Here is a 25,803-nt window from a genome sequence, read left to right on the forward strand (position 1 = left end):
GCACAATTCCTTTTTGGTACTATAATTTTCAAGACACAAAAGTTTAAGTAAAATATTTTCGTAAATACGATGGAAATTATCTAAAGAATGTGTAAATAGCCTCTATATAACAAAGAATATGAGGGCGTCTCGGCTAAAGGAGGAGATGACTTCGGAAGACTTTCTAACGAAATTTTTTTTTATTTACTTAGACTCTACACGTAGGGAAAATCACAAAAGCATGCTCATAGCCAGCTCACTTACGTAAATCGAATCCAGACAAACTATTAATATTAATCGGTCTTATCCATTCTGTGATTTGTGTACTTTTCTAATGCAGAAAGTTTAAATAAATTTGTTCCAAAAAATTAAGCGCAATTTTTTGTAATAATAAATCGTTTTTCTTTCACAAAACTCCATATAGAAGCTAACAAGTTTTTATTTATTAAAAGTAGACACCAAAAAGGGCGACGAACTTGGCGATTGTGCAGTACAGAGCGCAGGGTTGCTATACTCACCGTATCCACAAACTCGTCTTTAATCTCCGTGCGCAAGATCAATTAAATAAGGGTCTACGATCTTATTACTCTCCTACGCAACATCTATGCACTTTACTGCAAACTGAGGAAGGTAAAGTTTCTCTTTCCGCATTGCGAGAAAGCAAGAAGTTTTAGCATTGTCTACTAGCAGATACGGATCAACAGACACAGATTAGTGTACTAGACAGATAGGAATTTAATAAAAGTTCAAATATGAAGCCGCATACGGGAGGTGTTATTTTAGATGTTTAAGGAGTGTGTACTTTGGCTGTTAGGAGTTTCGTAATTTCACACTTGAGATCAGAAGCGCTTGCTGTAGAATTGGTCGCACCAGAGGACCGATCTCGCCACATCATGTTTTGTTTTCTGCTAAGCTATAAATTTGAAAATTCCAAGTAGAGTTTTTATAAAAACAAACATTATTGTAAGTATTTAGATTTTTATTCTAAACTATAATTGCTGTATAGAGTGTTCGAAAAAATTGACTACAGGTTTTATTTTCTTATTATTGATCTTAGTCTTACACTTTTGTTTCCAAAGTTTCCTAAAATGAGACAGTTATATGAATACAATCTGATCTGAAAATGAAATTTCTCTAAAAATAAAAATTCTAACTTATCACACAGTTCTTGTAATTTAATAATTTCAATTAGTAAAACATTTCGGATGATTTCATTAGTTGAAGACAAAACGATCTATTCAAACATGTACAACAGAACTGATGAATATATGTTTAATTAAAGTTTTCATACAAAGTAAGAGTCCAGCTATGACGAATACTATTTTATCTAAGACAGAATTAATCACGGGAAGGAGATGTTTTTATTTTGCAGTTGCTGTCTAAATTCGCAATCAAAGATTTTGAATTTAAATTGCTAATAGGCATGGTTATTACTATGTCAATAAACTTGTTTTGACTGAAAGAGATGAGACTGAGGCGGCCGTATCAAGACGATGCGGAGTTATTATCTACCACATATTATAGTTCGTATACCATTACAGAACGAATAAATTATTTAAGATGTTACCTTAAAAATTAACTGTGCTTAGGTAGAAAATAAAAACCCGAGTCTTCCCAGTTTTTAATTAGGTATGCCAACCACTACATCATACTATTATATACATCCACTATTATATAGAAGAAATAAATTTAATTCCTTAAAAATACTTTAATGTATATGCTGAATATTTTATTGACAGAATTTTATACTCCCGCGAAAATACGTAAAACGGTTAGATTTTTTACTTTTTCATATCTTTCTGCACATTATATATACAGTTTTAAAAAAATCTGCTGTTTATTTTAAGAAATTTTTATTTAAAAATGATACGCCTGTGATCAGTATTTAGAGAAATGAGAAGTATGATATACATCTAGCCTTTTCGTATACTCTGTACATTGCTAGCAGTATTTTGAATAAATGGACTATTATATTTCAAAAATATAAGTAGCAAGCAAAACTATTTGGAATTCTCAATAAAGTGTACATTAAAAAAATAAATAAAACACTTTCTCCTTATTTCTAGGTCAGTCGACTATTCCCGAAAAGGGGGGACGTTGGAAGAAACTTTCATTTCTCTTCTGTATAGGAAGTGATTTATCTGTTGAGAAATATTACGTCCGTGAAATATATTGAGTGACAAAAGATTCAGCTGGCTGCAGACGACCGGAAAAGTGTATAAAGCATTAAAACATTACTTGCCCCTCTGTTACCACAGTTCATCGACGGATGTGACAAATGGATGTTCCTGTAAATGGACCCCTCCCTAGCATTTAAGCTTTCTTTAGACATTATATTTGGAAGCTAACAACTTCCTAGTTAAATAGGCGGAACAAGATATTGCTTCGGGAGTGACAATTTTTAAATGCAGCAAATTATCAGGAATAAAAAGCGAATAATCGGAAAATTATTAATACAATTACTAAAAGAAAATGAGTTTTATCAGCCAGTAAGAGTAAAAAATCTAGTTCACATTTTAATTAGATGAACTCAGGAAAACTGCAGATCCAGAAAAACTTAGAAAACAACTAAAAGATAGACAGACAGATTGGAGGTACGTATATATATATATATACATATATACATTCCTACGGATCTTTGTTAAATATTTATTTTATTTAATTAAAAAACTGAGTAGTTCAAATTAATGCAATTAACAAAAACTACATGCTCGCAAAGATTACGATCTAAAAGAGGTTGATAACAACCAACCATAAAGTGAAATGTAAGTTAGAGAGCTTTCAAACTATGATTTAAAAATGCTTTGTTTTTACTTTCTATACAAATTAATGCATTGTTTCCGACTAGAGTGCACTGTACTTTTCCTAGAATTGTCATGGTAATTTGATTCGCGAAAAAAAATCTTGAAGAAAATTTAGCTGGCTAAAATGAAAGCCGGCTGAAAGGAGATTAGATGAAAGAAATTAACTGCCACTTTTTAAAGAAGGTAAAGAATGCGATCTGATAACTACAGAATAGATTACCATTTTTATAAATAAATAAATAAATAAAATATATAAAAAATTCCTACATTTTAATAAATAATATATATAATAAAATACAAATTTTAAAAGATAAAAAATATAAAAATTCCACAAAAATTCTATTTTTTAATAAAAATTTATTCATAAAATAAGACTTTAATGCTGAATAGTATTCAAATTCTATTCAAAAAGAATTAAAATTTAATAAATTTTGTAATTTTTTTTCGAGTTTCATTTTAAGCATGAAATGACATGAAAAATATATCAGAATACTGAAAAAATATTTTACCGTGTGAACAAAATTAAAAACGAAAATCAATAAAGACGTTTTCAGTTTGTATGCTGTTACGAAGCATCATATTATATTTATGACGTAGACGAAGACGGTAATATTCACAATTAGAAATTTTGCACTGGATGTCATAAAGTCTTAGAAATTTATTTTATTTATGACATGGTATTTAAAAAGTCCAGCAAGAAATAACATTTTAGAACATTAACTTAAGGCTTCTTGGTATCGAAGGCTCATCAAAGTTCTTTTATGGTATCTAAAATTATTATTATTATTCATCCATTAGAACAACGTCCATTTATATCTAGCGCGATTTTATACAAATTGCTCAAACAATAACATCTCTTACATAGTAAGAGTGGAAAATGATCAACTTTATTTACAAAGTAAGGAAGCCTATTCTTAATTGTTCTGTTTGTATTATTTACTACGCAGACGACTTTCTAAACTGATCTGAAACAATTTTTACTTTTTTGTAGAAATAAAACTATTAAGTTTAATTTTGATTCTTAATTATGAATTAAGAATTATTAAAATTAATTATGAAATTATAAGTTTAATTTTGATTCTTAATTAATTTTATTATTAGTTATTTAATAAAGAAATAACTAATTAGAAATTCATAGATAACATACTGAAAAGAGTTTCGTCCAAAATGTACTAAGTAATTTTATTCCTTCTTTTCACACGCAATTCACAGACTTCCAAACACTAAGGAAGATTAAAAGTTAATCTGTAATAAATCAGTAGATCAAACGTTCAGAATTTATGCTAAAATCAGGATTGACTAGAAAGGTCTTTATGATTGATAAGCAAAGGTTTTCATGGAAAAGATATCATGATTAACCAATCATAATTTAGGACTGATCGGAAAATTACTTGTATAAATATGAAATATTGCTTTAGCCTTGGAATCTATGTCTTGAGTAGTTAATATAAATGCACAAAGTAATATTTCAAAAGGGCTTATCAGTACATCAAATTTACAAAATTTTCCATACCTCTAATTTGAAGACTGATTTTTTTGTATCCATATTATTTATTAAAACAGTAAATGCTTCGACTTTGTAATTTGTTAAAGTATTCTATTAAATATTCCACCTTCTATGCAACAATATAATAAAGCTTAAACTACAAAAGCATATTAAAAATACAAATTAAATTTTGAATTTCTGATTATTTGAAATATTCAGATTTATTCGCTTAACATATACTCAAAAGGAAAAATTTATTCATGTGTCACCCGTTTTGCTCAATTATATGACATAATTCTTAAATAACTGAAAAATGAAATCTTATTAATAAGGGCGTCAATATTCGCTTACTTAAAAAAAAAATAATGTGGCCTAGAGCAATTTAACTTGTATAAAGCTTGAAAGGTAACCCCCCCCAAAAGTATTAGTTTAATATTTGGACGTAAAATTTTTCATATCTGCCATATTTCATAGCTAACTGAGAGATGGACTTTCTGAACAGACCGTTTCAGTATCATTTTGACAGAATTGCTAAAGCTAGATAAAAATTTCAAAATTTTCATTTGCATTTTTTTTATTTGCCTAAAATATATACCGAAATACTGTTGAGGGAACAAGTGGTAAAGGGCGCCTAATAGCAATCAAACATTGTCGTTAAACATTGAAATTAAACATTGTTGCTAATCAGCTGCGTTAATTCAATTCAAAGAACAAACTGACCGAGTAAAGCTTTTTCAAAATATTCCTTTCCCTCTGCTCCAAGAAATAAAATAAAAACGTACCGTTCGTAAGGCATGTTGTCCGATACACTGGCTGAGCGCAGACGGTAATAAGCTGCAGCCCGCAAAACCAAAATAATCCAGCGAGAGTTCTCTCCCCTGAACGACTACTGAACCGAACTCGATCACCCACCTGACTCCGCGATCCCAGGTGTGTGTGTTGAGTGAGCAGCAACCTCTTCGTCACGGGTCGTCTGCTGGGACGACCACAAAACCGGACCCCGTTCGAAAGGTGGGTCTTCGACGGCGTGACGTAAAACTCTGGCGCGACCAACTAGCTGGCTAAGAAAATTGCCCCTTCTTCTTCTACTCTTCACGCAAATGAGGATCAAGATGTTCCAACAGGTAAAAACGGAGGAGTGCGGCTTGTCGAGAAACTTGTGTTTTTTATATCTGCTCTGAATCCGTTACGGACTTTTCAATTCGGAAGAAAGTTAAGAGACAAGCAGTATAATAATACCTTACTGAAATGCAACCGGGCAGTTTAAAAGTGAAAGCTGGACCTCACAAATAAAAATATCAGAATCGTAAATGTCAAATATGCACGAAAAATTAACAAAGAAGATTGAATACCATTATTCGATAATTTTTCAAAAATTCTGGAATATTTTGGGTGTCAGGATATCATCTGCCACCGAGCTGAATCTAAAACGATTCTTTGCAACAATGGAAGGTCAGGAAATAACCGATATAATAGCATACGCAAGTATATATTGTGCAGATATTTTGAGATTAAAAAATAGCAGCGCAGGCACACAAGGTGACAGAACGCAGAAGAAACAGTTAGCAGAAGGTAACAAGATACAATTTATTTCTGGACACTTTTAGTTCTTGTGGCAGATGTCCTCAATCACGCACCATTTTGGTTGCGACAAGCAGTCCCACAATTTTGTGCTACTGTGAAAATATGTGCAAATGCCCTGACCGGAACTCGAACCTGGACCTCTCGAATACGCGCCGAGTGTGCTAACCATTACACCACGGAGGCATTCTGGAAGTGGGGAGAAAATACCTTACAATCTTTAAATGAGCATAGCGATAGTAACAGTAACTAAAGCATTTATTGGCAACTAAATAATTGTTACTTAAAAATTCTAGAACCAACTTTTCAGTAACTACACGTATATAAATTTGATAAAGTTTGTTTTACACGTACAAAATTTTATCGAGTTTCGTTAGCTCGGATTGAATGTCAGCAATGCCGGTTACTAATTCATGAAGTTGGATTCTACTTACGAAGGCCGTAGCCATTTGTAATCTGTATAGTGTCTCTGCGGCATGCAGACACTTAACTATCTGCTGAGCACGATCTGTCCAAAAAGCTGATGACAGGGGAAGACGGGTACGAAACTCTCGCAAGTATTTGCGGTCGAAATTGGAATAGTGAAGTATAGATTGCCATTGCAGAAAAGTTGTTGTCTCAGACCTTTCAACTTAGAGTCTATCGGTGATGCAAACTAGCAACTTGTCAGATCCAGTCCACGTTTGATAAAGGCATATTACGCGGCATAATCGAGAACAAGTCAGATTATGTTGCCATGGATGCCTGATCATGATGCAGAGGTCTAAGTTTACTTTATTTAAATTATTCAGAACGAATTACAGATAGACGAAGACAGAAGTACACCATCAGAACACATAAAGTTACAGAACAGCGCAATTATCATGGCAGTATTATAGAGCAACACACAACAATGTCCAATAATGAGCAGAAGTAGAATTAATACACTATAACATAAAATTCAAGAATCTGCTTAGCTTTACATCTGCATCATTATTATTAACTTACTTTGCAGCAATTGCGCAAGTAGTAGTAACTTGTTTTCGCAATAAATGAATTTAAGATCATAAAACATTATATATATATATATATATATATATGTGATGTACCAGCTTTTGTCCGGAATAAATAGATTGGTGAAGAATCATAGATGTAGTCGTAGCTTAAATTATGAGACGATAAGTTTAAAAAACAGGACCCATTTATTATATTTCAGGGTAAATAGCAATTACAAAAATCTGATCTCCGGAGTAAATAAAAAAGAATTACTAATAACGTTTTGTATGAAGTTTACTGCATCGTTACATTAAAGAAAAGACTCCGATATTCCTTTGCGAGTCCTTTTATAGCCCCTGGAAAGGTGGAGCTTCCAAGAAATGACATCAGCCTCGTTAGCCATTCCAGTTCGCTTTAAATATCTCCAGAACATTCTATAACTGTGCGTATAGAAAAGGCGGGAAAAACAACTTGACTACGGGGCTGTGGATTTAATTCCACGTACTTCCACGTATAAGAGACCGTCGCCATTAAAAATGAAAAGAAGATATAGTTAGAATTTTAAATGTATTCTTGACTATGGAATTTTATTATTAAATCAATAATTTAGTTGAAGTAGATTAAACCCTCCTAGAAGAATTCTAAAACTGTATTAAAGAAAACGGTGTTAAATTTTAAAAACATGAAACGAAAGTTAAGACGATTCCATGCTATTTTTGAAAACTTTTTAGAATTTATTTAAAGTAAACTTACCAGTTATATTAAAATTTTATAATACGTTTTAAATTATTCATATTTTTATGCTCCAGACAGATTTCTCAAAGGGTAATAATCTGAAACATTAAAACCTGAATAATCCGAGAGAATTGAACCAGATTTCGTTCCGCATGAGACCTTTTGGACAATTAAAAGATAAAAATAAAATAAACTCTAAAATGAAAATGAAAATTGAAAATATTATATACAATATTTACTTACATCCGAAGCTCAAAAGGTACGCTATTACGTATATAATTATATATATAATCATATATTATGTGTATAATTATGTGATAAAAATTATTCTCGATGGTGCTGCTGCAAATGCATGATATTAGAGCAGCGTATAAAGTAATAGCAACATTCATGACAGGTTGAATACTGTTTTCATTTCATGCTGATGAAACATCGTAGAAGCTTTCACAGAATATACGATTTTACATATTCATAGAATTTATTGATAGAAGGGAAGCAGTGGATGAAGTTTTAACAGCAACGTAAGAGGAAGAACTGCTTTCTTTTTATTGGTTTGCAAAGATTTTGTTTGGCAAATTTTAATATTATTATTGTCTTTATATAAATACATGCGTCAATAGAAGAATATAAAAATCATATGACAACAATTAATTTTTAAAGCAAGAAGTAGGTACATTTTCGATAAACCAGTTAATTATAGATTTTAAAGCGTACTCATAATATTCTGTTTTAATTAGAAACTGCGTTTTAAATCAGTAGTTCACTTACAATTTCTCACGCAACAGAAGTGCAAAGATGCAATGAAAAACTTCTTCTGCACCGATAACTATTGCAAATTGAATATAAATATTTACATATGGGTGTTGTACGTATATATGCCCAGAATAACTTAAAGCATGCAAATGTGCGTAAAGAATAACTTAAAGTATACAAAGTTGTGTTATGTAAAATTTTTATATAATAAAAGCTTTGTTTTGTTAATATCTAACAGCTGCGTGAAAACTTTTGTGCGGATTTCTGATCAAGTGCCGTATTTACGGCAAGGTTCTGTTTATTATAGAAAAGCGATATATCATAATTACAGATTCCCCATATAGTCTCAATTACTTGTGAGACTACAACGTTTTAAAAGCCACCATTTTCACTGTGTGAAACAGAATTAATCTCCGAAATTACATTAGCACTTTTTTTGAAGAGAGAAACTTCAGGTTTTCATACATTACTAATTTTTTATATTCAGTAGACGTGAAAACAAAGGCTACATTTGCTGCTTTTGAGTCACCTACAGGATCTGAATCGAAGAAAATCACTATTAAAATATTCACTAAAAATTAAAAGCGTTCTACAAGGTCTAAAGCAATAAAACTCGATGTGTCTTTTCTTTAGTTACCTCAGTGTTCTCACGTAGACAAATAAGGCGAGGGCGTAAATTACTTTCGGGAGTAATGTTAACGACAAAAAACGATCACAAAAAGTCACCGATTATGGGAAATGGAGAGCCGAGGATAAACTATTGGAGAGGAGTTGATTACGGAAACGTGAAGCCAGGCGTAACATTATGTGACAAAACCTTTTCCTTTTGAAATCATTCAGGCGGGTTGCCACATTTTGGCAAAAATCGTTTTTTAAAGTGAATAAGAATTGTAACAAGTTTTGTGCTCCTTAACCTAACAAAATTAATTAAAATTAGTGTTGTTTATGATAAAAGCATTATTTTTTTCCTTTAGAAATTTTAATAACAATGCACCATTACACGCTGGTTAAAAGTATATGATTTTAATAACGAATACTAAGTAAATTATCATTAATAAATATTGTAGTGAGAATAAATAATTGGTCAGCCAGAGGCGTTTGGTAATTCCTTATTAATAGTTGTAAACTCAGTAATTCGAATCATAATTTTTTGAATATATATTTACTAGATACAAATATTCTATTTTTGCGTAACAAAAGCTCTTTTACTTCTTCCGATTCAGACTGCTGGTACGTTTTTTGCAACAGACCTTCAATCTTTTTTCTATTTTGTTCTTTTCCTTCTGATTGTTGTCATTTTTCTCTATTTGAATCATCAGTCTTCTTTTTACTTACGTCCTTAATATTTCTGATTCGATTACTATAGAGAGCTCTAGCTTAAACCTTCTTTCTTTTCAAGTATTAATTTTTTCCGTTCTAATAATTGCTCTCGTTTCTGTATAAATCAGAACTCTAACAATTTTCTGCGTTTTTAAGGCTTAGTTCTGCTGATCCTAATCATTGTTACTCATCTCTAAGTATCTCATAGGTCTACTATCTTTTCAGTTAAATTTTACCAAAATAATAACTTTTTAAAATTCGCTTTTAGCTAAAGCATTAACCTTTTTTTCCATAAATAGAATTCTTTCGATTTTGAATTGTTACCCCTCGCTCTTACTAAATCATCTGTGTTCTTTCTTTATAAGTATTTATGCCTTCAGATTTATTTTAAAAGTTTCCTCTGTGATAAAAGCAATTAAAAATACTAATAGGAAGATAATTATGAGAGCATGTTTAGTTTCGTTTACTCATTCTGTTTATAACTACCGTTAATTAGGCACACACTATGATCAAATGTATTAATTATTTTGGTGAATTTCGGATTTTAAGGATTAAATATATATAATGAAGTACAATTTTCGTTCCGGATATCTTCAATGTAATTAATTTAAAATACAAAATGAATTTGTTAGTATTATTTTAGTCTCTTCGTGTCTGTATCCGCAATTTTACTCTCTTCGTATTTGTATCCGCAATAAAAATTCGAACTAATACCTGGAAAAAATATATCTCTCTGCACATATTAGAATAATTTAAAAATGATAATATTACAGAAATGACAAATGTTACAGCTTTCCAATTTAGTGTTATAGAAAATCAACGTTATTGGAACTCCTGTTTTATGTGTCTTCATTATAAAAATCTGGAATCTCCGAAGAATATTTGCAATACCATTTTGAAAATTAAAATCTCTAATTCAATAAAATATTTTTTATAAATAATTATAATTTCTATGTTAATGCTAAATAACTGATTTTTGTCTGAGGTCATGTAAAATACCTGTTATGTAAAAAGTAATTAGTAAATAAAGTAGTTGTGTTATCAATGAAACGTTTTACAAGATCGTAAATCTCTTTGAAAGATTGAATGATGAATACCTTTAATGATTAGTTGTCGATTTGCTGTCTGACTCAGAGGAGAAAGCCAAATAATGAACGTTTTCAGACTTATACATTTTTAGTTACGTGACATCTTACGAAATTAATTTTTCGCCTTAAAATATTTGAGTTAAAAAACAACTAAATAATTAAGACTCTCATTATATAAGCTGGAATATAGTAGGAAAGGTAAACTTCAGTGAATAATTATAGTATAAAACTTATAGCATAAAGTTGGAATATGCCATTCATATATACCGTATTTTCCGGCATACAGCGCTCACCCATGTATAACGCGCAACTACAATTCCAAGCTGTATATTTTAATTTTTAGGGCTATTCGCCGGATAACACGCACCAAATTCTTCACGAAGAAACCTAAATGATACATGTGCAATGCTTCTATGTTTTGAGGTCACTCATTCGAGGATTTGTCCTAGCCTTTTCAAGTAGTAGTATACCGAAGTGACAAGCGATAAGGGAACTATCTGTGTGTGGGTTAAATGCTTGAGGGAGTAAATATTCCTGCAAAGAGGGTGGATTGTATTCAATGCAGAGGTCCAAAAAAAGCTGTTGTAGGGTTTCGTGAAAAGGAGGATATAATTTGGAGTAAGAATGCACTTCCAATCTGAATGAATTCGTGGAATTATAAGTTAGGTATTTTCTCTTTCTTTAGTCTTTTGAAGGCGTGATTTTGAAGTGAAAATCTAAGCTTTTAGTAAATCGCATTTGCTTTAGTTGAAATGCAGTTGATCTAGTGTTTCTTTTAGTAGTAAATATGGTTACCGCGAAAACAAACAAACACAGTGCTGATTTTAAATGAAAAGCTATTCGTTTTGCGACAGAAAATGAAAATCGTGCTGCAGCAAGGCTGTTTGATGTTGGTGAAAGATGGATCGGATGATGATTATTATTAATTTGTGGATCAGAATAACAATGATGGGGAAGAGGAAAGAGAATTTGATGATGTGCCTGAAGATGTAACGGAAGACGAAGATGACAAACTTTTCCTGTAATCCGATAATGAAAATTTTTAAGGTCATAACGTATGTCGTTTCTTTTAAATAATCAGTGTTTAGATATCTATATAAACCTAATTTTTAGTGCTTATACCTTACTTTTTAAATTTATCATTTTTATACCTGGGGTATAAGGCGAACCCGTAAATTTCGATCTTATTTTTCTGTATTGAAAGTACGCGTTCTACACCGGAAATATACCGGAACATAAGTTACATTATGAAAGATAATTTAGGATCTTCCCAAGCAATGTAACAGTGCTAAAAAAGTAATTTGCGAATCCGCATGGATGGTAAATGTTACTAGAGTGTATAGCGAAACATAACGAGACACAAAAACTGGTAAAATTATAACAGATTTTACCCTTTTTCGCAGCTCGTTTATATAAGCTTTTAATATAAAAAGATTGTTTGTATACCGTTTGATTAGAATGACTGTAGAAACACTAATACTTAGACAGCAACGGAAACAATAATAAAAATAAGGAAATTATGCTAGGAAAAATTTCGATTTATAAATTAAAGATAAAAGGAAATAAAGGGGGCTAAAATAAAGTATTTCGTTTTCTTCCCATGTGAAACTTGAAATATTTTCAAGGAATTCTAAAAAATCACTAAGAAAAAATTAACGTCTCTTTCTTAAGGATACAGGCAAAAGAAAGATTTACGACGTCGAGGTAGAAAAATGTTTGTACGTACCTGCGCTGATAGAATTTTATTTTATTTTGGAAACGAAGCAAGTAAAATTCTTCTCTTTCCTATATTAGCATTATATTGGATATCGAATGAAAAAGTCTAGCCCTGCTCCTTCTTTCATTTTATTTATCTTCTTTCTTTTTCTTTCTCTCTTACTTCACCCGCTCCTTGCCTCCGATTCATGTTCTGGTCTCCTGCAATCCCATATATCAGACTTTGCCTCGGTTATAAAAATCACTTTTTAATAAATTGGTAAAAAAGAAATTGTTTTAAGATAAGCCACAAATCATCTAACTAGACTAATAAATCTTACTTCATAATGAAATATGTCACGTAAAAGTGAATTTAGATTCATAATATCAAATTTAACATTAGAATTCAAGATAGACTTAAAATGTAATGTGTTCTACGGAAAGTGGGAAATTTCTTTATTCGAGTAGAATTATTATTTGATATGCAAATCAATTGTTTTAAATCACAACAGAAATTTAAATGAAAAATTCGTAATGAAATAAGAAACTGGAATCCTTCGCCGCATCGTCATCCGAGGGTTGGTGCAACGAAAGAAGTAAATAAACGGGCCTGTTTCTGAAACAACAAAGATGCAGATTAAAGTTTAAAATTCAAAATAATTTCAGAAAAAACAGTCGAAGTAATTTGTGTCCCTAATCGTTTTAACTCCTACAGGCTGAATTACGTAGTAGAAAAAATTGCAAAATTATACCATAAAATTTTTTTAAAAAGGTTAAAAAAATATTATTATTTTGAGCAGACCGAATCCAAAATCCAAAACATACAAATGTATGCAATTTAATACTTGAAGAAATAAAAATTTTATGTAAATTTTGAATTCATAGAGGTCGGGTTATACATCCATATACATATGCATATCCGTATGCATCCATATACATATGCTTATAGTGTATATATATATATATATGTCATATTTTAGCAGTCGGGCACACACATGAAGCTTGGCATGAAATGATGACACAGAAGTATTTAGCTGCTTTGATTCCGCATCTTTATTCAATTCAAATGGCAAATCATTATACTTTCAGATTCTCCAAAAACTACATATCCAATAGTGATTTAAATTAAAATAAGGTTAAATTTAAACTTTCGTCCTCATAACTATTCTAACAATGGGAAAAAGAAGGGACAGAGCGGCAGCAAGGGTCTTAAGTGGCAGGAGGAGAAAAGATATCTGACCAAAAATGGCGCTAATTCTACATTCATAGTGGCGACTACGTAACATGTCAGAATGTTCTCGAAAGTACTGGTCTAGGGAAAAGATCCTGAAATTGCGGAAAGTTAATTAGAGGTTGTCTGTCCACGTAGAGCAAGCCATCATATATTATTAGAAAACTATTTCATATACCATCTTCAAAGAACAGAAATTCGATTAAAACCATGAAATATTATTAAAAAATGTTTTAGTCAGCATTTTAATTATTATTTTAAATTAGTATTTTCTAGACCTTTATTGCAGTAAATATATATATGTATATATATAGAGAGAAAGAACAGCAAGAGATTTAGAGCTAGGTTTACATTAAGTCTCAATTGAAATTCAGTACCAATAAATTTCAAAATAGCCTGTAAATATGTATGTTTCTTAAATAAAAAAATCTGATGTGTATGTGTACACCACATGACTTCCTTGTACGGAATATTAAATTATACGCATTTTTTCTTGCATTTTATTTAAACTTATTAGATTGAATTAAATCTACTTCGCCGACAGCGCATAAACCACAATAAATGCATTCTTTAAAATTCACTTTGTTCACCATAGCGACACTCTGGCGGTAGGTTCACTTAACAGTATTATATTTCATTCATATTACTCGTATAACTCAGAATGCACAAAATGTATATCATTTAAAGAATTATCTAATCGTTGCCACATGTTCTATTCAAATACTATAATAAAGCTAGAACTATGTATAAAAGAAATTAAGCAAACAAAACAAAACAGACGATTGAGTATTTCTCATTCAATTAATTCAGTTCTCACTTCGCGAGAAGGCAAAAATACATAAAAACTCAAAATATCTATATTAAAAATTACGAAGTAAATCTTAAACACTTATTTCCTTTAAAAATTCCAGAAAGGATTAAGCACGATTTAATTTCCAATAATAAATGAAGGCGTTATCTTTGTTCTTCCGAAGCTAAGTTTCTCTAGATTGGCAACAAATCCACTAGTCTCCTGTTTCAAATGTAAACATCAATGGCCGCCATTAGCAGGCTTAGCGGCAATTAAACAACTTTAAAATTGCTGATAATTCTAAAAATATTGCACACAGATTTACTAAAGGCATAAAATCCTTAACCGGAAGATAAAACAACATAATTCAATCATTTTTAAAGCAAAAAATGTACGATTTACAAACATATAAGAGTAAAGAAACTGAGATCACTGAGCCGGGTAATAGAAAGGATATATATATAAATATATTTATATATGTTTGGTGCGGCCGATTGCAACCAAAATACGAGGTGCACATCTACATGTTATAGCAGTCCTATATACAAAATTTCAACGTTCTGAGGCTACTCGTTTTTGAGTTATGCGAGATACGTACGTACGCACGAACGTACGTACGTAGGTACATACGTTCGTACAGACGCCAAGAAAAATTCTCTTCAGAATTAATTTTAAAGCAGTTTTATAATTTTTTTGAAGGAAAAGAGTATTTTATTTTGTCCTTACGTACAGATATGACGCAAAAACATCGTTAAATTGCATTCGATAGCGGTCAAAATGGATATTTTCGTTGAAATATGCTGCCTGAGACTTTTCGCGATTACAATACTTCCTTTTTACTTCGTACAAGGAAGTAAAAATGTGATACTACGAGTATATATATGTGTGTGTGGTGTGATAAAAAAAGACGCAGCAAATGTTGATAGCGTAGAGCGTAGTAGATGTATACTGAAGAGTAAGAATTTTGATTGCGTAGAATGCTAATCCATAATGAATAGAAAACTTGAGAGTCGAGGCAGATTAGATTCTATTTTTATTTAACTTGACATTTGTGGCTTCTATTTACTTTCCACATTAATTGTGCCTATTCAAGAGCATTTACGTTTTTAACTACTATTGTGATAGGAAGAAAGCACAACGAAATTGCTTCAAAGCAGCACAAAGGGTGAAGTTAAAAATGCACATTCATCCAACATGGCAATCTGTTAAGAGAAAGGTTTTGGTTTAGGTTAGAAAGATTTCAGTTCTCAGAGTATGGATTCCGAATTAACTACGTCATTAGCGTTACGCAAGCTCTGGGGCACACATTAATCTAAAAATGGCGTAGTCCAGAAATGTTGTTATTAATTTTAGAATAGATAGACGAAATACCCAAATTAAAATGAAGAATTAAAAGCCTATTACTAAATTAAATTATAAAACTGATTTACATATATATCTATATGTTTTCCTAATAGAAAAAGACATAAATGAGATTTTCATGTTCAGATTCCACTTTAATTCTTGATATAATTTTAAGCTAAACAATTACGATAAGCGTACTAGTTCAAGAATAAATCCCTAGGGAATTTTCGATGCAGAACATAAAATCATATATTTAAAACGAGTCTTTTAATAATACCGGTGTGAAAAAGTACGACAGAACTTCCTATGACATTTATTATTCCGCCATAAAATAAGGGCACGTGGATACTTTTGCACTTGCTTATTGAAAACACAGTTTTGTATTTTTTTCATTGGAGAAAAATTCTTGGAATGGTATCTGCAGAACGATAAGTATTAAAGATTTCTGTTTTACTAGGAAAATACTCGCTTAGGACAACCGACATCGTAAGGTTAATAAAAGTTAAAGAGCATTAGTACAGACATTTTTTAAATTTAAAATTAAAAAAATTAAAATAAGCAGAGAAAGACGATAAAAAGGAAAGAAACATTAAAATGAGTGCAGAAAATATGCAGCTACAGAATTTTATTATTATTCATTATCATTTTTATTTATAAGTTTTATTTTTGTTGCAGACGATGAAGACACGTAAGAGAATTAGAAAGTTTGCCAAGGCTTTTGTTAGTTAGATAGTTAAGAATTATTTTTAAATGACTATTTTCTAGCACTGGTAAGTAATAATATGTAAATGGAAGATAAATAGATGATTTTATACCACTTTCATTTACAGTTCAGATTTGTTCAGGAGTTCTGATACTGTTAGAAAGAGATAAATCAATAACATGGTACATAAATTAGCCGAAATGAAACACTTAGCTTTGCTAGATTTTATCGTTACATTAGATTAGACGTCAGTATAAAGTTTTCTTCTTGTTTCAAAGAGCCTATTTTCGAATTTTTACATTAGCGTGCACTTTTTCCTTTTAAAGAACATTGTATTAAAAATGCACAGCTTTCCCGTGATATGAGTGCTAAATCGAAGAAGAAAATCTACTTTCTACATTTGATAGAAATCTTAAAGTAAAATGTTTCTTTTTATAAAACTGCTCAATAAAATACTTGCTTTTATTTTTCTCCATTGTGTTCTTGATGTCTAGTCAGAGTAGTTTAATCTGAGCAGCTAACTTCGCTGCATACACAAAGGTATTGCAAAGAAACATACAACAGGCTGACCGGTAAATTTTGTCTGAAATGCGGCTTGACACGAAACGTATCAGTATTCATCAACTTCCTGGAAGAAAACTTGTTGAATATACAACTCCCATAAGGTCACTATGACTAATCTGCAGCCTTGCTTAATCAGAATTCTCGAATGCTGTTTTAAATTAACTGTCTGCAGAAGCGGGTCTTTGAGACAGATATCCATATCCTTGAGACCTTTGCTTCTCACTCATGTTACTGAGTTAAACCCAAGTGACAATCATATGATTTCACACAGGACTAAAGGAATTAACTGTTGTAATTTCACGCATGTTAAATTCCTATGTCCTTTCATATGTAATTAACGAAAAGATTCTCGGAGTTGAAAGGCAGTCGTTATTTTCTCCCTTGAGAGAAGTACAACATTTTGTGCTCTGATTGCTCTGCTTTAATCACAATGCAGGTCGAAATAAGCAGTTTTACGAAACATAGGTAATTGTGTCAGTTTCGCTAAGTGGAGTCTTTAAATCACGTTTGACGCTTTCACTGGTGAATAGCCTTCCATCGTTGAAGATAAAGTGGACTAATTTTAAGCCTTTTACCTTTAGTATATGAATACATTTAAGAGCATGTATAACAACATCATACTATTTAGCATTCGGTCTAGGATTCTGTAACTTAAATGTAAGTACGTAATGTAGCCGTTTTATTGATTGATTGATAAGATAGTTTTACTGGTTTCCTACTGAAGGACCTAAAATATATATATGTTTCGGATACAATCAGAAGAACTAAAAAAAGAAAGATCATAATACTGGAAGAGATTTTTAAAGAGAAGTTATTTTACTTCTTTATAGGAAAGTTTCTTCTTCTTTATAGAAATTGCTATTTTCTTCCTTCTTCTCTATAGTATCGTTTCATTATTATTGACTATTAAAAGTTTTTAGTACTATTTGGAATGATTTGATTTTCATTTTCATTGCTAAATGTTTTGTATTATCTGACGTTAAGTATTATTTCACGTTAAGTTTTGCTAGATCCAAAATTTTCTAGCCTGATATACTTCTAAAAGACAAAGAGAAAACTCTGATAGTTTATTTTTGAATATATCATCATTGTATTTCGATACATTTTTCACACCGTTTAATGAACAACTCTGTGGCTTTATAATAGTTATCTGAAGGTTTATTCTCTAAATATATTGGAACTGCTCTTTTCAAGCCATCATAATCGTTAAATCTTTTCCCACAAAGGTTGTAGAGACATTGGGTTATTTCGAAGCTGGTGAGATGAAAAATGAGAAATGCCTTCACCGGGACTCGAACCACGGGCCTCTCGAAATATGCGCCGAGCGTGCTGACCATTACACTACGAAGGCATGCTAAGAAGGTAGGAGACAACCTCTTTTAAATACTTATATTTTTATACTCTCCTTTTTAAAGGACGACTGGGGATTATCAGACTCGATCGCCAAATTCTGGGGGTGAAGAATCACCATCCACCACCCTTTTATTTCGGGAGCCACTGTAAAGACATTGGGTTATTTCGAAACTGGAAAGATGAAAAATGAAAAATGCTCCCGCCGGGACTCGAACCACGGACCTCTCGAATTTGCGTCAAGCGTGATGACCATTACACCACGAAGGCATGCTAAGAAGGCGGGAGAAATACCTTATATACTCCCCCTTTTAAAGGATAACAGGATTAGGGGATCTAATCGCCAACTACTAGTGGTGGAGATTCACCATCCACTCCCTTTTTTTAGTTCGGGCGCCATTGTAGAGCCATTAGGTTATTTCGAAGCTGGAGAGATGAAAAATGAGTAATGCCCTCGCCAGGACTCGAACCAGGGGCCTCTCGAAATACGCGCCGAGCGTGCTGACCACTATACTACGAAGGCATGCTAAGAAAGAGGAAGAAATACCTTATAAGGTCAGATTTTAGTTTAATCATTCTGAGCTAAATACGGACTGTGAGCTAGTAAATTTCCTCAACTCCATATTAGTTTACTGCCTTTAGCAAAGCCAACTGAATCAGAGGAGCATTATCATGAAGAAGATCACAAAATGGTACTCAGTTTTAAATATTTCAGAAATATTTTACATGATTTTTATGCGAGATCCGAAACATTTTGATCTACATACGTATATGTATCATTTGCATTGCCTAAAAACGATACTATATTCGTTAATTTTGGGATGACGCACTTCAGGAAGAATAATCACAAGTATTTTCCTATTTTTAGAGCAGGAAAGAAAAATAATAAAATTGAAAAGGATGTTTTATGGGCTATTAAAAATTAAGGTTAAAAAATGTTTGTTTTGTATAACTTATATACAGCTAATTGTAACTGAAATCGATGTGGATAGGTAGTTATAAGGAATCACTCACTTATTTAACTAAACTTTGTCCCTAGTGAGAACTGCCAGTTGTGTATCAAAGTAACACCAACGAAAAAGAACAAACTTTTTTAATTAACAAGTTCATGTCTTGTGCTTACATAACTATCTTCTCTACTTGTTGGATTTAAGCTAACATAAAACAAATTAAAATTAAAAAAATAATTTAACAACGGTAATTCATTAATTTTATCAAGCGTTGGTTCAAGCTAATCTAACTGTGCGAGCAGATACGGCTTGCGGAAAGCCGGTCTAAAGTTATTCTCATAGCTAGGTGAGGAACTATCAGGATAGCCAGCGTCACTGCCAAAACTCTCTCTCCAGTTTTCAAGAATTATTTTGTTATACGTGCATACTTAATTTGCATCCTGGTAAGATCTGACGAAAATGGAAGTGATAGTGCTATACAGTCTGTCTCTCATGTTCCACATAAACTAGAATAGACAATATAGTGATCTGACGAATCCTCGCACAGGCGTGAATAAAAACTACTGACTCAGACGAAGAGTAAAAATAATCCTTTAATAATTCAAAATAGTTAACAGAAAGGTACAGACTTCGTGCTTTACAAAGATACCGTCAACTTGCGGTGAAAACTAAAACGTAGAATATAATACAAGTCAAACCTGAAATAAATAGTGCAAGATCGAACTTAAGAGGTGGACTTACAGGAATCTAACCAGCGTGATACTAATCTGATAAGGCCAAGAGGCTTACTAGCGTGACCGCGAAATAACAACGAAACGTGCGCTTGGCTAGCGAAACACGCTCTGAATAAACTGAGATATTCACACGTTTAAATAGCACTTCACTTCACTTTAAATTTACATCCTGGCGAGAGAATGTGAGGGGAAGTTGAGAAGTCTAGAACAGGTATCAAACTTAAAATAAATTTGCTATGCAAAATAAGGAAAATCCTACAGTGCAAATAAAATAATAAGATAACAGAGTAACTAACATAAACCTTACACAGTTAAGCTCTTAACTTTAAGAAAATACCAATGATATTTTATTGTTGACTCAAAACAGGAAATTTTTAGCATTTAAATTTTACATTATTCTCTTATTACAAAGCAGAGGATGTGAAAGCAGCATTAATGCCATGCCTTACGGAAAACGCATCTCCATTTTAAATTTTTTTAATTTTTTTTTTTTATTTGAGTGTTGTGTAATTTTTTTTTCTCTTTCAGTGTTGTTTTATTTTTTACTGTTTGTATGTTCTAGAATTATAATGTTTGGCTAAATGTTTTATTTTGCATTCCTAACAGAGCAAAACCACGTTCCACATTAATCACAGAGAAGGAATAGACCATTGCTTCTTTGTTAGGGGCCTTTTTATGAGGCTGCATCGTTTAACATAGCTATTAGGCAGCATCCCAAAAATATTAGAAACTGCGGTATGACGAACGATTTTATGACAGGGAAGTTTTGTCTCTCCATAATATATTTAGAGACCTTAAAATCTAAAGACCAGACAGGGGAATAAAGTGACAATTATTTCTATTTAGTATCTTAAATAACAAAATGCAACAAGGTTTTTGTCTTGCATTCTTAACGGCAATGAAGCATCAGTTATCCTTCTCGACAAACTTGGCGACAATTAGATCCTTACAGACAGAAATTCCACTTTTTAAAAAATAAAGGCAACCCCTTCGTTCGTCGAAGCGTGGCCGAAGTAAGAAAGTTGTGCCCAACCAAGCGTCTTTTGGGGCTACACTTTCTCCACGTCCAACGCTTTTCGGCGAGCCATTAACAACCCATAACGGCAGGCAGAACATCATTCGAATACAATAAAGACACAGGGAGTTTTTTTGTATTCTCGCCCAATTTGAGGCCAGATGAGTCCGCCTACATCTGCTGGAATAATTCTCGCGTGGCGGATGTTGTGAAATGAAGGATTTGATCATCTTCGAGTGAAAGGAATTGCGTTGACGCTGTCATCCTACTCTGGAAACATTCTTTTGAAAGATTAATGCTAAGTTAGAATTCAATTCGCTAGAAAATTTTAGGCAGTGTTTAAAACTACAGATTTTAATTTTTCCTTTCATAATTTCTCTGTATTCTTTCGAAAAGTCCAAAGAACAAATGCTGGATCTTTATTTTCAAAAGAATGGAATGGATAAATTCTGGAAGAAAAATGGTAATAAAAGTACCAAATATTCGAGTTAATAATGTAGAGTTATTAGGTTATTTTGAAGCAGGAGTACATGAAGAATGTGCTATGCCCTCCCCGGGACTCTAACCTGGACCCTCTGGAATACGCACCGAGTTTGCTAGCCGTTACACTACGAAGGCATGCAAAAAGGCGAGAGAAAGTACCTTATAATAAGAAAACAAAATTTTCTTAAAGAATAGGATTAATATTATTCTTCTACAGCTAAGTGTAATTTTTATAACCAGAGTTTAAATGATATTTAAACCAGGACATTTTCAGTTTTTTATTTTAGAAAGGTGACCTTTTGAGGGAAAAAATCTATCATCAATATTGAATTTAGCTATAACAAAAATAAAAAATAAATCAAATTTAAGAGTCACATTACCATGAGGACAGGTCAATATACAAACATATCGACAAATAGAGATATTGTAACAGACTATTATTAACAGGAACATAAGGGAAGAGGAAGGGGTGGAGAATATCGCAAAAATGTTACCTATAATCATAACAGAAAGGAGTTTACAGTGATTCATAAATTTCGAAGGCTTGCTATATCATTATACTGTAAAGACATTAGGTATTTTTGAAACAGGAGACAAGAAAAATGAGCAATGTCTTCACCGGGACTCGAAGCACGGAGCTCTCGATAACGCGACGAACGTGCTAACCATGACACCACGAAGGGATGCTAAGAAGGCGGGAGAAATACCTTATAATCTAAAAACAATGTAAAATCCATTATCCAGAAATATTCAGGTAGGCTATACAATTAAAATCAAAGTAAAATCCTTTAACTACAACAATAATGGCACTTCAAGTGGGGCATCCAGACCACCGGATCATGTTTTTTATTATTTTGTTTTGTCTATGGTACAGGATATTAATCAGGAACCTATTCGTGCAAGATATTAGCTCGCAACGACAGAAACGGTTGCTGTTACTTGAGTACATTTTCTAGGCCTTCTTCCTAACTCGGCTTTCCGCAACCAATAACCAGCTTCGGATAATTTCTACTTGATAACGAGATTATCGTAATTAGACTTCAAATGACTGATTTGGTCGAACGCACTCTATCGTGATTTGATTCTGAATGCTTGATTTGGTCGAATGCTCTTAATGCTTAAATGATTGCTTTCTCTCCTTAAGTTCCATAAAATATCTACAAACGTCTAGAATTTAATGAGAGGAGCCATACTTTTTACATTTATTTTATTGTAAACAAATGTAAAGATTAGGCTAAAAATTTGAAAATTGTTCCAAGAAAAAAAAAAAAAAAAAAAAAAAAAAAACATAGAACCATCTCTTTACCGATAGGCGCTGTTATTAATTAAACCCTTTTCAATCCTAATCAGCTTCAGAACACTTCTATTTAGCAAGGAAAATTTCGTGATTTGATCATGGCTGACTAATACGCCTTTAATAGGCAAAAATACGTTTTTATCTGTAAATGCGCAAATGCTTATAAAATTTTAGAACTTAGTTAGAGAAGACACACAGCTTGAAGTTATTTTTAAATATTATAAGCGAATGTAATGATTAGAAAACAATCTTCATGCTTGTTTGGAGGATTTCCAAATTAGCCATCTTGACAATCCGAACAGCAAGCTTTTGACATGACAAAGATGAGTTCTTAAGATTGTAAGTGCTGTTATCTATTTCATAAATAGATTTGGGTGAATTAGGCTGTCAGAAAATACAAGGTTTATTAAATTTCTTTATATTTATATCTCTCTTTTATTTTAGTGCTTAGCGATCTACAAAAAAATTCCTTTGCAAGACATTAAGAGAATTATTCTAGATACGACATGTATATCAAAGATAGCATGCGGAAAAATCGTTTGGAATTCTGAAATTTATTCTTAGACGATTCCGATTTCATTTTTATCTTCTTTGCACTTTTCTACACAAGTAAATTACATCAAATTCGTCATTTTAAGAATAACTTTTTCTGTTTTATAGACAACAAGAATATTTTAAGCCATCCTGGGGAGAGAATTCTTCAAAATTATGACGGCACTAGGCAAAATCATTCGATCATCTATAAGTTGCCTACAGCTGATGTCACGACCTATGCAGTCCTGCTCTTGTTACCACAATAAAACTTGTGGATTTGTTCTGATGTTACTGTTGAGACAACAACAGGATATTTTTAAATAAAAATATGCTTTTCTTGAATTTGTAGAGATCATCAATTTTTTGGAGCAAGAAACTTGAAAAATTATGCTCTCATCATCGGCAATGCCCTCGTCAGATTCGAAACGTGGTCCTCTAGTTGCGAGCTGGACAAGACAGGCTGAGAGTTGGAATCAGTTAAACCGCGGTTACCAGTTACATCACGAGATCATATACGAGGGAATTCGATGATTTTTGACAAACTGACGTCAGCAGATTCTAGAGAATTTTGTAAAGATTGGTAAAATTACGCCTATAATAACCTCGGAATAGTAAATGTTAACTTCAAAGTATTTCTAATTTAATACAACTAAACGCTGAGATATGTTTGAGCCTAGCATTAGATTTTTTTTATTTCTTAAATAAAAGCTTACATCTATTTGGGTAGAAATTTGGATTCAGGGAAGAAAAAATGTGTCATATAAACAACACAGGCAAAATTACGCATCCTGTACACGTCTATTTTGAACGACTTAGATATATAGTCTAATGTCTTTCTGAATTTAAGGGCGTCATTGCATGAAACATTTTTTGCTCAAATACTTATAAAAGTGCTAGAAAAGAAGGTTAGTAAGACAACTGATTGTAATTTAAACATATTAATTTAGATATTAGATTAATTTCATGTTAATTCTTTTAATTTATATTTATTTTGTCGTTCTTTAGCAGATTAGTTGGACTTTCAAAAGTAAGCAAATGTATAATTTGGGGAGAGAGCTTTGGTAAAGCTATTTATTTCATTAACCGTCCGTTCCCCAGTTTACCGATCTGGTTTTGGTGAGTCTTTTTTTGTATTGGCTAGCGCTTAGGCTTAGAAGTCACGAGGAGCTGGAGCCACGTTGTTAACAACGTGGCTCCAGCTCCTCGTTGGGAATATTGTTGTTGTTGTTTCTCATCCCCAAAGACTAGCAGGGCTAAATCAAGTCCATGACATTGTGCACTCTAAAGAAATCCACTACCAACAGTGGACTGTCAGTAAAATTCTGCCTAGATAGCCCCAGGCAAGCAAGAATATGTTTAGAGAAAAGTTGGTCAGTAGAGCATTTAGTGCAGATTATTATGAAACACTTGGAACACTCAAAAATGTCAAAGACAGAAGATACCCTCTAAGGAAGCGAGTGAGAATGTTTGATCTTGTCTGTTGCAATCAATTGCCAGACAGCCAACAGGCTGATTACTCTGATACCAGAGGTGGACCAGTGGAATAAGCTAAGTGTATTTAATCATGGAAAAAAGCTCCGTATAATGAGAGGGTAAAAGGCACCAAGGCATCTTCCGCACCGGCCTTAACCAGAGTGTCTGTAATCTCATTAACACGGAAGAAATTCACTGTAGGTGAATTTGATGGGACAAAGAAAGGTGCTTCAGCTTCATTGAGTGAGACAACAGAATCAAGGCCTTCACTTATGGCAATTAGGTCACTAGGAAAGACAAAGCAGTTAGTCGGGATTCCTTCAGTGTAAAACATTAAAGCAGTTTGCTGTTTTTTACGTAGTATACCACTGGTACTTTCTTAAACGCAGCAAGTAACGATGTAAGAGTCTCAAACGTAGAATCTGTAATTTTAAATTAATATTTTTTACCACTTGCATGTGTTTTAGAATTTTGGACTTAGTTAAATGCATTATGTACTTAGTTAAAAGCTAATAAGCCATCAGAAGGGAAGGAAGGTTAAACAATGTAAAGTTTGCTAATAAATTAGGTTTAATTTTATAAATTTGCATACGAATCTAGAATCATTTGTCTAATTATTCAGCATTCTGAGCACTTTTTCAGTTAAAATGCAGGTAACTATTACGTGCAGCCTAGTCTACTTGCTTTTTAACTGAAAACGTTGCCCCAGGCAACGTTTTCAGTTAAAATGCAAATAACTATTACGTGTCAGCCTATATTTATGTTAATACTTAGTATTATTCAGCGAAATCATTCCTTGTAATGGTGTTTTCCATGTTAACACACTGAAAGGTATTCTTTACGTCATTTATTTTTTATTATGAAGATGAAGGATTTACAATAACAATTCGATATAAAATCTTCGCAATCAATTACTCTT

At 32.3% G+C, this 25,803-nt stretch overlaps 1 protein-coding gene and 1 long non-coding RNA gene across 7 annotated transcripts in view; one reads left to right on the forward strand and one right to left on the reverse strand.

Annotated features, from left to right (window-relative positions):
- The window catches only part of Traf4 (TNF receptor associated factor 4), a 491,235-nt gene that overhangs the window by 175,205 nt on the left and 290,227 nt on the right, over positions 1–25,803 (reverse strand). The window contains exon 1 of one of the 6 annotated variants that reach the window (XM_085812791.1): positions 5,052–5,205. The exons of the other annotated variants lie outside the window; for them this stretch is intronic. Within the exon in view, the coding sequence (XP_085668917.1) occupies positions 5,052–5,065 (14 nt within the window). The 5' untranslated portion in view covers positions 5,066–5,205. Of the gene's footprint in view, positions 1–5,051; positions 5,206–25,803 lie in introns of those variants that run through there. 6 annotated transcript variants of the gene reach the window in all.
- Positions 569–23,733, forward strand: LOC118182807 (uncharacterized). Its single transcript, XR_004757123.2, has 3 exons — positions 569–942; positions 2,046–2,573; positions 23,538–23,733. It is a non-coding gene; the product is annotated as an uncharacterized LOC118182807 (long non-coding RNA).

Source organism: Stegodyphus dumicola, chromosome 3 (assembly GCF_044657685.1).
Source record: "Stegodyphus dumicola isolate Sdum_Otavi_A_Nest chromosome 3, ASM4465768v1".
Taxonomy (NCBI): domain Eukaryota; kingdom Metazoa; phylum Arthropoda; class Arachnida; order Araneae; family Eresidae; genus Stegodyphus; species Stegodyphus dumicola.